At 42.4% G+C, this 13,591-nt stretch overlaps 1 protein-coding gene across 2 annotated transcripts in view; it reads right to left on the bottom strand.

Moving 5' to 3' along the window:
* The window catches only part of CREBBP (CREB binding lysine acetyltransferase), a 1,382,831-nt gene that overhangs the window by 1,061,471 nt on the left and 307,769 nt on the right, over positions 1 to 13,591 (bottom strand). For both annotated transcript variants that reach the window (XM_085628465.1, XM_085628466.1), the window contains exon 8: positions 12,746 to 12,892. In XM_085628465.1, the coding sequence (XP_085484591.1) occupies positions 12,746 to 12,892 (147 nt within the window). The remainder of the gene's footprint in view (positions 1 to 12,745; positions 12,893 to 13,591) is intronic.

The raw sequence follows: 13,591 nt of genomic DNA, 5'->3' as shown, positions 1-13,591 counted from the left end.
CGTTACACTACATCCATATTATTCATTCTCACTATTTGGAATGAATAACGAAGATGACACAGTGGAAACTCCTACACACAATACACTTGATGTCTTTGCGCTATGACGCTATTGCGAAGTCCGTGCTACGTCATGTAGATTCTGAAGTAAATAACGATGGCTCATAAATCATAATCCATGAGAGGGCCGGCTGAAATTCGAAGGTGAATGTTGCTCCTCTCGCACGTGGGAAAATCTAGGAGCTCAGCCTAACTTCGTGAGCCGGTAAAAGAGAGCACTATTTCATAAACAGTGAGGGGTGTCATTTCAGCCATCAGTACATAGTCTTTTAATAAACAGCACTTGATAAAGGAATATAGATATAATTTAAAAAATGAGCCTTGTGTTCGGCTCTTGAACTATTTCGGTGGGAACTAGAACAGCAGTTCATAATAACACATTTTCATTTATGGGGCTTGTTCCTTTCTTACTCGCCAGGCACACCTAAAATGAACCCGTAATGGCAGACTTCCGTAGACCAGTCACATGGAGACGCACAGAGCTTCTAAATCTAAAGACACAAGCAGCAGCTCTCGCGCGGAAGCTGGGAATAAGCGCGAGAAAGAAAGAAGACCCAGCAGGAAAGGAAGAGCAGAAGAAAAGGGGAGAAGAGAAAATAAAGGAAAGAAAAAACCATGCGCGAGAAGAGAGAATAGAAACGTAATTTTATTGGGAGGGAGGGAAATAAAATAAATTAATTTAACTTTTTTTATTTTGAATATTAAATTGAATGCTGGAAACGATGGCTCCGCTATTAAAAGTAAATCAGTTGTGCTTATTTATAAGTGACATTATGGCTGTTGAATCCCTTTTGGAAAATGCATTTTCGAATTTTGAAAGTACAGCGCTGAGGCGGTCATCAGCTCTGCCGTCGAGCTTTATTAAGCCCTCAGGTAAACACTTGGTAGACAACTTAGAAGCCATTAAGGGACGGTCTGCGTCCGACAACAGGAAAGCAGACATTTAAAAGGCAAAACAAGTGTAGCTTTATTTGCAGTGAAAATGTGTGCGGGCTGATCAGCAGGGTGTTGGTATAGTTATTTAAGAGCCTGTCACAGAGGCCGTAAAACGTGTTGGTAGGATCAGCTTGGAGGACAAGGATCGGATGTGCACAAAATCTACCATCACCCTTTACCTTCCTGCTGTGCAATTACACTGCGGCTCGGTACTTTGGAGGGAGGCTGCTGTAATGTCACGTGCTGGTACAAACCCGTCTGATCACAGCTGCTGTACTTGTAGAAGCATCAGCCCTTCTCGCATTCTAAACCGGCTTCCCACCTTCTTCTTCGGAACCGGAAATGGACACAAAGCCCCACTTCGCCGAGTTCACCCTGCTTTCTATACCCAGACACTCCCTATGTCCACGGGCCCCCATCACCAATGGCCAGTGTGTCTTCACACAGAGATTACCTGCTGTGCCCTGAACTCGTTCTCTGTGACTTTCCCCCAGTGACCTCTGTGAGGTGCCGTTTCAAGATGGTCCCTACACAGAGCGGGAGGGAGGCGCACACATCGTTTGCAGAGGAAGCAGAGCTGGTGTTCCTTCAATGAACCTGTGGGGGTGGAGGAGGAAGGGGGGCAGGAGGGGGGGGGGGGGGGGGAGGGGTCTGCTAAAGTGTTCAGGGCCAGCTTTTCTTATCATCTAGTCTATGCTTCTACTGGGACAGCGCTAGCACTTCTCAGAATGTATTCTACACTTTTAACGGGACAGTGCCAGTACTTTGCATATATTCAACTCTTTTAATGGGACAGTACCAGCACTATGCATAAAGTCCGCACTTTTAGTGAGATAGTATCAGCACTTCTCAGCATGAATTCTGTACTTTGACTGGGGCAGTACCAGAACTATTCAGGATGCCTTGTATTATTTTATGTAGACAGTACTAGAACTTGTGAGCGTGTATTCTATACTTATAAAGAGACATTACCAGAACTTTTCAGGATATGTTTTTATTGGGATAATGCCAGCACTTCTCCACATGTATTCCATACTATACCTGGGGATGGGCTCCTGCCATTGACACACTCGGCTTCCACAGGGCGTGGTTTAAAGTTGCCTGTGTGAGATCTGGTACCCCACTTTCCGCAAGTGATTGACGGGACCGGACCTGGGGGTGGGGAAGGAAGACGGGAGTTTGGGGTCGGTGCCACCTGTGACGGGCATATGTCAGCGCAGGCAAGCGGCCCCTCACTTCACCGCTCCTCATACAAAGCAGGGGCTGAGACGGTGGTCTCCCGTAGCCCAATACTGAATCAGGCACGCTTAAAATACACCAAGATATCATGGGGAGCCTGGCCCGACCCTGGCTATACTTAGTGCCCGCAGTGATGAGGGGGATTAGCGCACGCTCATCCCTTCATTGTATATGGTCATGGCAGAGGCATTCCTGGGACGCCATCGCTGTGACGTGGGGGCGACCAGCTCAGCAGCTTTCTTAAAAACCTTCCTCCTGCACCACCGCTCACTTTAGTGCACCAGTGTGTGCGGTACACCCCAGGGCAGAGCTCAGACTCCCCTCGCTCCCTCTCAGCGCCTCCTCATCCCTCCTTGTGATCTTGGCACTGGTGCTTCCCGGTCCCTTTCACTGCCGTTTTTCCCGAGCCCGCTTCCGAGGGACCACTGGACGCAACAAAACCACTATCTGGCGGCGCTGGAAACTTTTCTGCTCTAAAAAGGCAAAGAAGATGTACTCCGAGGAGAAACCGAAAGAGCAAAGAGAAGAGAGGCGCTCACTGTATATTAATGGGCATGTGTGCTTCATATGTTTGTACTCCGATTAGTGGACTGGCTACTGGCTGCACAGCCTTGCATACTACATACGGGCGTCTGTCTGATGTTTCTTTCCGCAGAGACTGGGCTGACCCGACGTCATCCACCGTGCAGGCTTCTGTGATTGGCTCACTCGGTTCCCTCTGTCTATCTTCACTTTCTGTATCCTCCCTTTTCTCCCCTCTTACCGCCGTATCCCTTCTTCATCCTCTCTCCTTTTTTGCCTCCTCTCTCATCCAGTACTCCTATCTTCTTCACTCGGTCCTCTCTTCTTTACTTCTGTATCACCAAACTTTAGCTGGTTGTCTCGGACAGCATTGTGCAAGAGGTGTGGCGCAGCGGCTAAGGTGCCTGACTCTGAACCACAGGGTTCACGGTTCGATCCCCGGCTCCAGCTGCAGGTTAGCCCAGCACCATGTGACTCGGGGCAATAGCTTGCTTAATCTTCCCCACCGCCCCCAGCACCCAGACACCTCCGTCAAAGGTAAAAAATGCTGGCATTTACATTGCATACAGAGCTACATATTGTCTGTGAGCCAGTCCCTCGCTTATGATTGCTCTAGACTGTTTTGGTTCCTGTTCTTTATTGGATGGTTGTCCTCCCTAGTCTTCTGTTTGTCCTGGCTCAGAGTATTTCCTCTTTACACCCTTTGGATTGGCTCAGTTTTATCCTTCCACTGCTGAAGTCCTAGAAATATTTTTAAGGGTTAATTTCTCATTGATCACTCAATGGGAGTGCGTGTCCTGCTCCTGCCTCCGGCTCCTTTGCAACTAGAGCACATTTGTACACTTTCCTTGCTCCCCCAATCTCTTCCACCCCATCTGTCTCCTACCTCTCTCCCTCCCTCCCTCCCTCCGAGTACAGTGCTATCTCTTTCACTATCCCCTCTATGCTCACCGCGGTGTGAGGAAGACCTTGAGCACCACGCGTGTCTCTCCATGGATGGGAATGGATGCTCATGAATCCTCTGTGGGAGAGAGCTATCTTCGGTGCTCACATCCCCTTGTCCCTGTGGCACATCATCGTCTTTGAGGTCATTCTGTAAGTCAGTTCCTGAGTCAGACGCAGCTGAAGCCATCTCCTCCTATGCCGTTGATACCTCTTCTTGTTCGGAGTCTTCGCCGAAGAGGTCCGGTGTGACATCCAATCACTGCATCTCTCGACGTCAAGCCTGATGATCATGGAGAGTTTTCTTTCACCTGAAGGGGCGCGCCCGTCGCAGTCTTGCTCTTTGTGCTCGGGGGACAAGCACAAATTACGCACCGGATGAGAGTCGGTATGCGGATATTTCACATGGCAAACGGGGCAGACTTTAAATGGAGTTTGTTCCATCGATGAGGAGCCGAACGGACGTGGATGAGTCAAAAGGCTACCCGCAGATCTTCCGGTCGAAATGTCAAAGATTCTTGTAATTCGAATCGAACCGCGGAAAGAGAAAACGTGTTCGAAAATAATACCGTTGAGGTAGAGAGAGTACGCACCGAGGGGGAACCCGAGGAGCGATCCCTAAACAGAGGGCAGCAATACCCGTCCGAACCCGATGGTGGAAAAAAACAATCTAACAATGGAGTTGATGCCCATGCGCACTATCACCGAAAGGAGGAGTCACCTACCTCGTGACTGGAAAGACATCCTCGAACAAAAACAACTTGAAAACTTACGGACCCAACACTAGATGGCAGGAGTAGGCAAAGCATGTGATCAACAGTTCACAAGCCTCAAACATATCTTTCCTGAGAAGGAAATACCAAAAAAAACTTCACCCTGAAGGATAATTAGTTAATCACTCTGGGTGAGGAAAACTTCCTAGAGAAAAAGGCAGAGCTCTGCTCCAGGATACTCTCAGCAGGAGCCGAAAAAAAGAACTATGCACACTGCCACTTGCATGGCATGATGACACTAGGGATTACAGAAACAGTGTTATATTAACATTGTTTCAATGCTGCAGGCTATATTGCCTATCTTTCCCTATCATTCACTTTAAAATAATGTAAAATGAATTTGTGAAGGACGTTTTAAAAACACCACTTTTACCCCTTTCTAGTAGTTTTATTAAAAAGAAAAAAAAGAGAATTCTTTTCTTACTTTATTTTAAAGTAAATGTAATGGAATTGCCACTATAGCCTGTCTTAAGACTACAAATGTCTACATTTTTGTCGCATACTTTCTGGCCTTCCTAAAGTTGGGCGAACATGTGACGTCGAAAGAATTGCTCCAGGGTCACCGCACGTGGGCATTAAGTGCTTACGATTATCAATGGAGATCCTCAGAGAGAGAATCTGCAGTTATATCGCGCAGGCACCAAAAGAGTTACCGAAGGCAAGTAAGGTGTTCCTTCTGCTGGATACTTCTAACCACAGATTCCTCACCTTGTGAATAGATACCAAAACAGTACCTCCCAAGATGGTGGGTCTGTGGAATGGCTAAGACTAAAGGCCTGCAGGGCCGAAAGAGCAAACTGCCCGTCCTGATGTACCAGACGGTCCAGCCGTAGTGCTTAGTGAACTTATGCAATGATGCCATCTGTAGCCTACTTCTCAGTTGATTCTGAATGCTTGAGACAAAGAAAAAGACGCCAAGCCCACCCATGATGTACACCTAGACAGACCTGTGGTCTTTAACTAAAGAAATGTTAAAATGAGACCCTAACCCTCAGCACAACCAAATCCTTGGGATGCAACACAAAAAGTGGCAAACTATGAGGACCAGGTCTTGAACAAACAGGTTTCATCAACTTGACCTGACAAGGACGGACGAGAGAGCCAACACATATACCCTGCTGCTTTTAAAGTAATGTACACCTCGCAAGCCCATAGCTCAGAAATCAAAGCCAGACCAGTATTTCTGAGAGACAATGTTAAAGGACTGTAGAGGTTGTCAGTAGGTATTAAGAGGGCCACTTCATCAAGCCAAATCAATCATCATCAGATAAATTATTTGTAACATATGGAGCTGAGATACTAAAAGTTGGGTTAAGGAGGGGAATGAAGTAGCAGTAATGAAAAACCAGCTTCAATACATTTGAAACAACCAAAATCCTTCTGATCAAACATACTTCAAACTAAAACTTTAATATTGGTCTACATGTTGCCTTGAGGGGACTAGTTTCCTAGAAGCCTGCCTACTTTCTTTTTTACAAAAATATAATTTCTAAAATACAATGCAACTAAAATTAACCATCACGAAAAAAACATGAAATTAAATACTATTGATGGTGATACAGTTTTAAAATAGTACTTTGTACTTTATTCACAAGAATTTTTCTTCAGAGAAAATATCAACATGAAACTTTTGTTAAATAGAAAAAAATATGAATATAGAATGGTTTCTTGGAAACGCAGCTGCATAATCAAGTTTGATGTAAATATACCAGGAGATTCCCTAACCTCCAACAAGAGTACTTTTCATTAGTATAGTCTTTCTTTACTACTAAGAAGTAGGCACCCTATATACTTGTAAACAGTGATGGCATCACCCCCATCAACAAAGTGGATTCCATTGATCAGTTATTCAAGTGTATATGAAGGAACATTGTGCAGTAAATTAAATGGGAAGGGAATGTTACTTGTAATCCAATTTCTGGATCATGGAAATTATCCTTGAAATCATAAACTTGGAATATTCTGTACAGCACCGGAGGACCTAGAAACAATTTCTCTATTTAACAAGTACCTTTAATTTGGAACTAAATACAAGTATAGGTTAGTGATTCAATGTAAAGTAATATGATCCTTTTCATGGTTTTTAATTCAAAATTACAATTTAATGAATATTGGAGTTTTGAATTAAAACTATGAAAAAAAAACCTTTTGATTGAATCACTTCTCTTCTAAATAAACTTAAGAACTTGAAAATCGACTAACCTATACTTGTATTTAGTATGAATATATTTTGTTGGCTTTTAGGGATGTGTGTCACCTATGGATTAGTTATTATAAAGCAAACAAATACACATGTAAAGTGACGCAGTTCCAAGGATTATTACCCCTACCTGTTTGAACTAACTTTAATTGGTGGTAGTCGCTTCAAACATTGAAGTTGTATGTGTCATCCCCATAGATTAAAGCAGAGAAGCAGTTGCTGAATTTCTGGAAAAGGCAATTTAACCAGAACAAAACCAAGCTGGCTGGAAAAAGTAAACCTGTTATCACAAAGAGCTTAAAACCTTTGTATTACAGTAAGGGACATTAAGGGAAGAGTGCCTTTTAGGCTAAAAGAGGACTAGGTAAAAATGGTAGACAGCAGCTTCCATCTTCCAGCATGCACTGTACTAGCAGTTTGCCAAACATCAGGGAGGTTGTTTATAAGCGTGGTGATCTTTCCTACGATGCAGAACTAGAATTACGAGTAAGTAGCAGTTCCTTCTACACTGTAGGATCTTCACTTATCAACAATCCTCGGATGGAATAGCAAGCTTATCATTCAAAGAGGATGTCAATCACCTGCAAAATGTAAAGAAAAACAAATTCCAAAAGCAATACAATGTCAAACAAATAGATTTGCCAATGCTGTTTACTCAACTACAGTGCCAGCCCGGTCATACTCACCTAATCATAAATATTTAGTGAATGCGAGAGCATACTTCCATGAGGTTGCTTTACAAAGATCCAGAAGAGGAACATTTCTCAAACAAGAGCAGTAGCAGCCTTTCTTGATCTTCATTCTACCAGGAAGGTGGTTTGTTATACTTTTGGTAACTGCAAATTATGCAGGAAACTATATATCTAGGTATGATTTGTTTAGTGGCTACTGAGAGGTCCCTAATTGAAAAAATGGTGATTAGTCATCAGTATATCCCTTGTGCAATCTAAGTTAAAACTCAACACTCTCCTAACATCCAATGAGTTTAAATCTCTCTGTAGACGAAGAAGGATTACTAAATGCCAGAAGCAGAGAAAATGGTTAATATGAAATTCCAAAAATACACAGAGCAAAAACTTTGCATGAATTTTCAACAGTAGCTTATTGTGGTGGAAACTGTAAGGCTCTATTGCAGATGATACATAAAGCTCACTGACCACTCCATTAGATGTAATCGCTATCAAAAAACAACTATCTAGATCAGGTGCAGCAATGATGCCTTATAGTCTCAACTGGGAACAAATATTTTGGAGAACACAAATAAATTCTCATAGATGAGAAAGCTGCAATCTTAGAGGAAACATGCTTTTATAAACCTTTTACAAAGCTCTTTTTTCACTAGGACTGTGAAGGATGACCTTTCTGGCAGAACCTGCAGCAAGAAAAACCTTTATGGAAGAGTATTGCAAAATAGGTTTTGACAAATGAAGACAAGGAGTGATCCCGACAACTAATCAGATTACAAATCTTTTCCATTTAAAGTTGGATGACACTCTCATGGAAAGACACTTGACTTCATGTTCATGCAATCTTGAGGCAAATGTAAGTTTACATGTTGCAGGACCTCATTAGCCATGCAGCCAAAATCAACGTATGTTTGGATGCGGCAACTTCCCCTGCCTTTGACAGATTCAGTCTGTAATGAAGTGTCTTAGGTGACTTTATCAACAGTTAAAGAACAGATGATGAACATCTGGGAACCACCAGTGCATCTGCATACCAGGGCCGATCATAATCATCATGGCTCTGGTCTGATCGAATTTTATTGGCCCTGATGGACTCCGAGATAGTGATGGAAATTCATAGAGAAATTTGCTGGACCAATTCATCTCAAGACAATAGCGCATTGATTCTGGCTCCCCTACTCTCCTCTGTACTAGGGTGTTTTGCATTTTGTTTGGTAGCGCAGAGGGCTACTTGCAGAAAACCCCCTGTCTTGAAAAATATTCTACAAGAATAGCTCTCATTTGTGGCTGTCAACATCTGCTCAACAGGTCTGCTTGACAATTTTGAAAACCTGGCCGACTAACTGGTTTGATCCATCAATTTCTCACAAGGAGCCAGCACCAAATTGGCTGGGAATCCAAAGTTAAAAACCTTGTTCTGGTGCCACCTTGTCCATTAAAAAAATTCACTGTGGTCATGCTGTCTGTTTGAATTAGCAACATGTCCATTGTAATAGATGGTAAAAACGCTTTTTTTGTGTGGAGTTTTTCATAGCGCGAACTATACCCGGAGGTGTCAGAGCGCTTTACATGAGCACTAGTTACATTACAGACACATTCATTTTTGTTAGGCATGGGGAGATTAGATGATTTACCCAGAATCACAGAATGTTGAGTGTCCCTACTGAGACTCAACTCGATTCCCCAGCTCAGAGGTCGACGGCCCTAGCCGGTAGGCCACATTTCCTGTTTCAATGCTAGAAGTACCGCCTTCTGCTCCATGACATTTATAGGATTAAGTTGCTGATTTTCTGATCACAACCCTTGTACTGTCTGGTTCCGCAGATGGTCTCATCAGTTTGTCAGAGATGCATCTGTCAACTATGGTCTAAAATGGCAGGCTGTGGAGCAAAGGGAATTCCTTTCAGGAGATTCTTTATTTTGGACCACCATTTGAGAGATTCTTTTGCTTGCACTCCTAGTATCAGATTTTCTTTCCATCTTTCTTTGTATTGGCTCTACTGAATTTCGATACACTGTTGGAGAGGTCTCAAAAAGAGGCATGTAATGTGTAGTACATAAATACAGAAGGCAACTGTATCCAGCATGGATACAAAACTGATGCATTGTCAGAAGACTGAGTTCTTTAGCACAAGGGAGACCCTGTATTCTTTGGGGACCTGGGCTAATGATTTCTTATTAAAAAAAGTGGCCCCCATTGTAAGAGTAATGCTATTAGCACAAAAATAAATATTTGCCCAAAAATATTACTATAGTAAAAATAAAAAATAAAAATTCATATACATGGGTGACACTGAGGTGAGAAAACTGGCTCAGGCAAGGGAGATACATATGTGGAATATGTGTTAACGGGTCTGCGCAATGTTTAATTGGCATTTCGATCCACTATAGTCATAGGATATTCAGGACTTAAAGTTGGCCCGAGGAAGTGGTAGATAAACTACATGGATGTAATAAACAGTTCTGGGATTGGATTGGATGCAAGCACATTGGTCACAGTGAGCGAGATCTTTCAGGGTGGATGGTCAAGGGATCCACAAGGGAGCTGGGATAATAGAGCTCAGTTTCAAGGATAAAAACTAGTTTATTCCATTGTCAACAAGAGAACTTGGTTATGTGTAAACCAGAGGAGAACAGGTCCCTCTATGGGCATACAAGCTGGGGGGGATCCCCAGGAGGATTCTGTGCTGCGGGAGAAGGAACCAGGAGAAAGGTCTTGCATCAGGCACCTTCTAGATCGGATAGATTCTATATGAGTTGGGTCTTGTTGGAGTCGCGGCAGGAGTCTGAAGCAGTTTATGACATTTCTTAAAGATGGTAGATACTCTGCTCTCCAAAGGAGACATTGCTCTTTTTAATGTTTTTATAGTCGCTCCATGATAATCTAGTGTATGACCAGACATCAACGTTGATTTTTCAAAGTTGACATGGATACCCATGCGATGCATTAATGGGATCATGGAGTTGAAATCCTGACAAACTTGCTTTGGTGAATGTGATATTAACTTGTCATCGAAGGTTGGATAAACCTAGAATTCTTGCCTGTGAAGGTAGGATGCAATGAAAGCAATATTTTGGAAAATGCTCTTGGTAAAAACTTGAGACCTAATGAGAGCACTTAGAATTTGGAGCTTTTCTCACAGTGAGTCTCATGAGCATCTTCTGTTTTTCTGCCACTACGATATGAAAACAGACAAATCCACTTTCATGCAAATCCAACATTTTGAATTTTTCTTTTCATGTTTTTGTAGGCCTGACACAACCAATGTTGTATTATATGCTTTCTTTGTTCCCACCAAAAAACTTGAGTAGATCACTTTCCTCGGTGTGGTGGAGGGGCAAGTTCTAGTGCTTGTTTTTGTAATATCCTCCTATTTTAATGCAGGCAATTAGTGCTTTGGAGCATAGTTTGGTGGAATTGTGGGAGGAGGGGATTTTAATTGAATAGCTATATGCCTTAATGATCTGCAACATCAACTTGTCTATAGGTATTACTCTGCCTGGTATTGCGAGACACTCCCTCCCAGTGGAGGAGTGGAGGTCTTATTGTTTGGACAGAGTCCTGGATTTTCCTGAAGAGGTTGTTGTATTCTTCCTCTAGCTGGGTGTGTTTGGTATGAGGGTTGCTGATCTTGCTTCCCAGAGCTCTGCTAACCGCACTAAATACAGGATTGAACCCTCTGCCTGTCTTGATATGTGTAGTCTTGACACTAATATTGAGCTTTACAGAATTTCGTCAAGACCAGACACTAAGTGTCTCCACTGCCATCTTCATCCACTCGTTTCCAGTATCCATGTGGGTGCCACACAGAACTGAACCGTTGAAGGGAAGTTTAAATGTTTTTAGTTGTGCAGCAAATTACAAGGCTTTAAACCTCGACAAGAATGACCATCGTAAGAAGACATCATGGCAGAACTGAGTGGCAGTTAAATCTTGTGAATCAATAGCCACAATGATCACGTAGGCTTATACAAGTTGTCCTCCTGAATGTCCTCTCTGAAGTTTTGTCTGCGTTTCCTTGGTAAACTGGCAGCAAAGGAAGATAGTGTTTCCCACAGTGATCTGTCCTTTCTCCGTAACTTAGCTGAGTCATTGGCAGTCTCGAGGGGAACTGCAGCGTATCCACAGACGACATGTCCTGCATCATTAATCATTTAGTACTCTCATTCTGGAGTACATAAGGTTTCTAGTGCAGTTGCATGCGTTCACGTTACAGCTGTCACAATGATTCAATAAGCTTTTGGTACCTGTAGTAAACCTGGAGGACTGTGTTCTGGAAGCTTGCACTTTGAGTAGCCTGGATGTTGCCATCTTATTGGCTCATGAATAAAGACATTTCTCTTTGCAAATTCACAAAATCCAAAGACCATAAGCAATGTCAGTCTCTATGCTGCCATTGGATGGAGTGCCTCCATAATTATGGAGACAGCTGTTTGGGGAATCTCCAACTGAAAGCTCAACTTATCAGTTCCTCAAATAAGTGCTTCCTGAAAAGTGGTGATGTAATCCACATCATAAATAGTGAAGGTATTGTGAGTGAGGTTATCTCAAATATGTGGGAGAAAATAGGGTAGGTGAAGAAATATAAAGCAAGTGAAGGGAAAAGGTTTTGAGGAACCATACCTTAAAGTAGGGAGAAAATCCTCCTGAAGTGTTCAAGGATTTAGTCACCATGAGATAAGAAATAAAAAAAGAACTGAAGCTGTAAGGCAACGTGCCAGTGCAGTGCATACTGACTATTTAAAGTAAGAATATATTTTTTGACCTAATACCTTTTTTCACCTAATGCACTCTTTTCCTTCATTTTTCTCTAATGTAATACAAAGGCTCCTATGCTAAGGTGTTACATGTTTCAGCTCAGTGCTGCAATATAGTTTTTTCTTCTGTTTTAATAGGCAATTCGGAGCAAATGCTGACCTTCTTTACACTATGGAGGTGACACAGTTGGAATTTTTAAAGGTTCTACTCCCAATAAAAGTTACATGCTTTAAATAAGGGGAAGTATTCCAGGGCTACACTGTGGCAGGAATATTTTATGACCTTCAGGGAGGATGTTACAATGCAGAGATAAACATTTCTGTTATTCACACTTTACTAATGTGAATTAAGCTCTTCCTGTGATAGAGAAATCGAAGTGCAGAAAAAACATGCAAAACCCTGAACAGATGTATACTCTACTCCACAAGTTAGAAAACTGGTTCAACCCTGCCCAATAAGTTTTCCCAAAATTTCACGAGGGCCAACATATTCAAAATAAGGAAATCTAGATATCATCTGTGGCATCATCTCTAAACTGCCCTCGAGCAGATTTACAATGGAGAGACAAGCTGAAGATGGCTTCCAAATGCATAATTATGGTGACCTGCCAAAAATGTGAAAATACTTACAGTTTATGCACCAAATGATTACGCAGGTCCTGAGTGACATGTTCATGCCATGCTTTCCTTACACCAGTGCTGGAAGGTGGTGCAGCTGTGGGCATAGTGCTAAGGTTTGCAACGTTCACCGCATTCGTGCCATCACTCAGTAACTGACTAGAAAAGAGAAGCCCATAGGCAATTACTAGGGATCCAATATTCACTTCTGGAAACATGCCCTATATTATTTTGTTCATAAGTGATCAAATGTTGCGGTCACTGTCTTGGATAAGGCTTTTTATTTAGAAGTAATTACTAATCTTGTACATGCCCATATCCATCAACGTAATGACAATTTCTCTCAAGCTCTCAAATTCGCAACTAATAGGAAAAAAATGCAACTAGACCTTACAGCAGTAGGCAACGCTACAAATTTCTTATGGATGGGTTTACAAGTTATCTTTCTTCACCTTCGAAATAATATTTAAAATGTTTATTAGCAGTTTGCCCTCTAGAGCAAGTTACTTATATATCAGAAAATACTCTCTAGATATGTGATCAACCGTGACAAACCTTATGAAGAAGCAACTAGAAATATAAATAGAACCACACAACTCTCCCAGTACAGGCACGCTGTAACCAAACTAGGCCTGATCTGCAGTTGATTCTCATATATTTAACGACAAAACAAAGGTGGCAAATCACAACCCTGGCCTCAAAATATGGCTGTATGGCTGCAGGGCCAGCTTGGTTAAACATACGGTCTGCAACAGGTATACTCGCAACATACAACATTTTTATACCAGATTGAAGGCCTATGAAAGAGCTACATTAAACCCTTGCCTGCCGTCTTTATCATTTTTTGGATGATGCGTG

Source organism: Triturus cristatus, chromosome 10 (assembly GCF_964204655.1).
Source record: "Triturus cristatus chromosome 10, aTriCri1.1, whole genome shotgun sequence".
Classification (NCBI taxonomy): domain Eukaryota; kingdom Metazoa; phylum Chordata; class Amphibia; order Caudata; family Salamandridae; genus Triturus; species Triturus cristatus.
The sequence above is the reverse complement of the archived record's forward strand: the minus strand, read 5'-3'. Positions and strand labels throughout refer to the sequence as shown.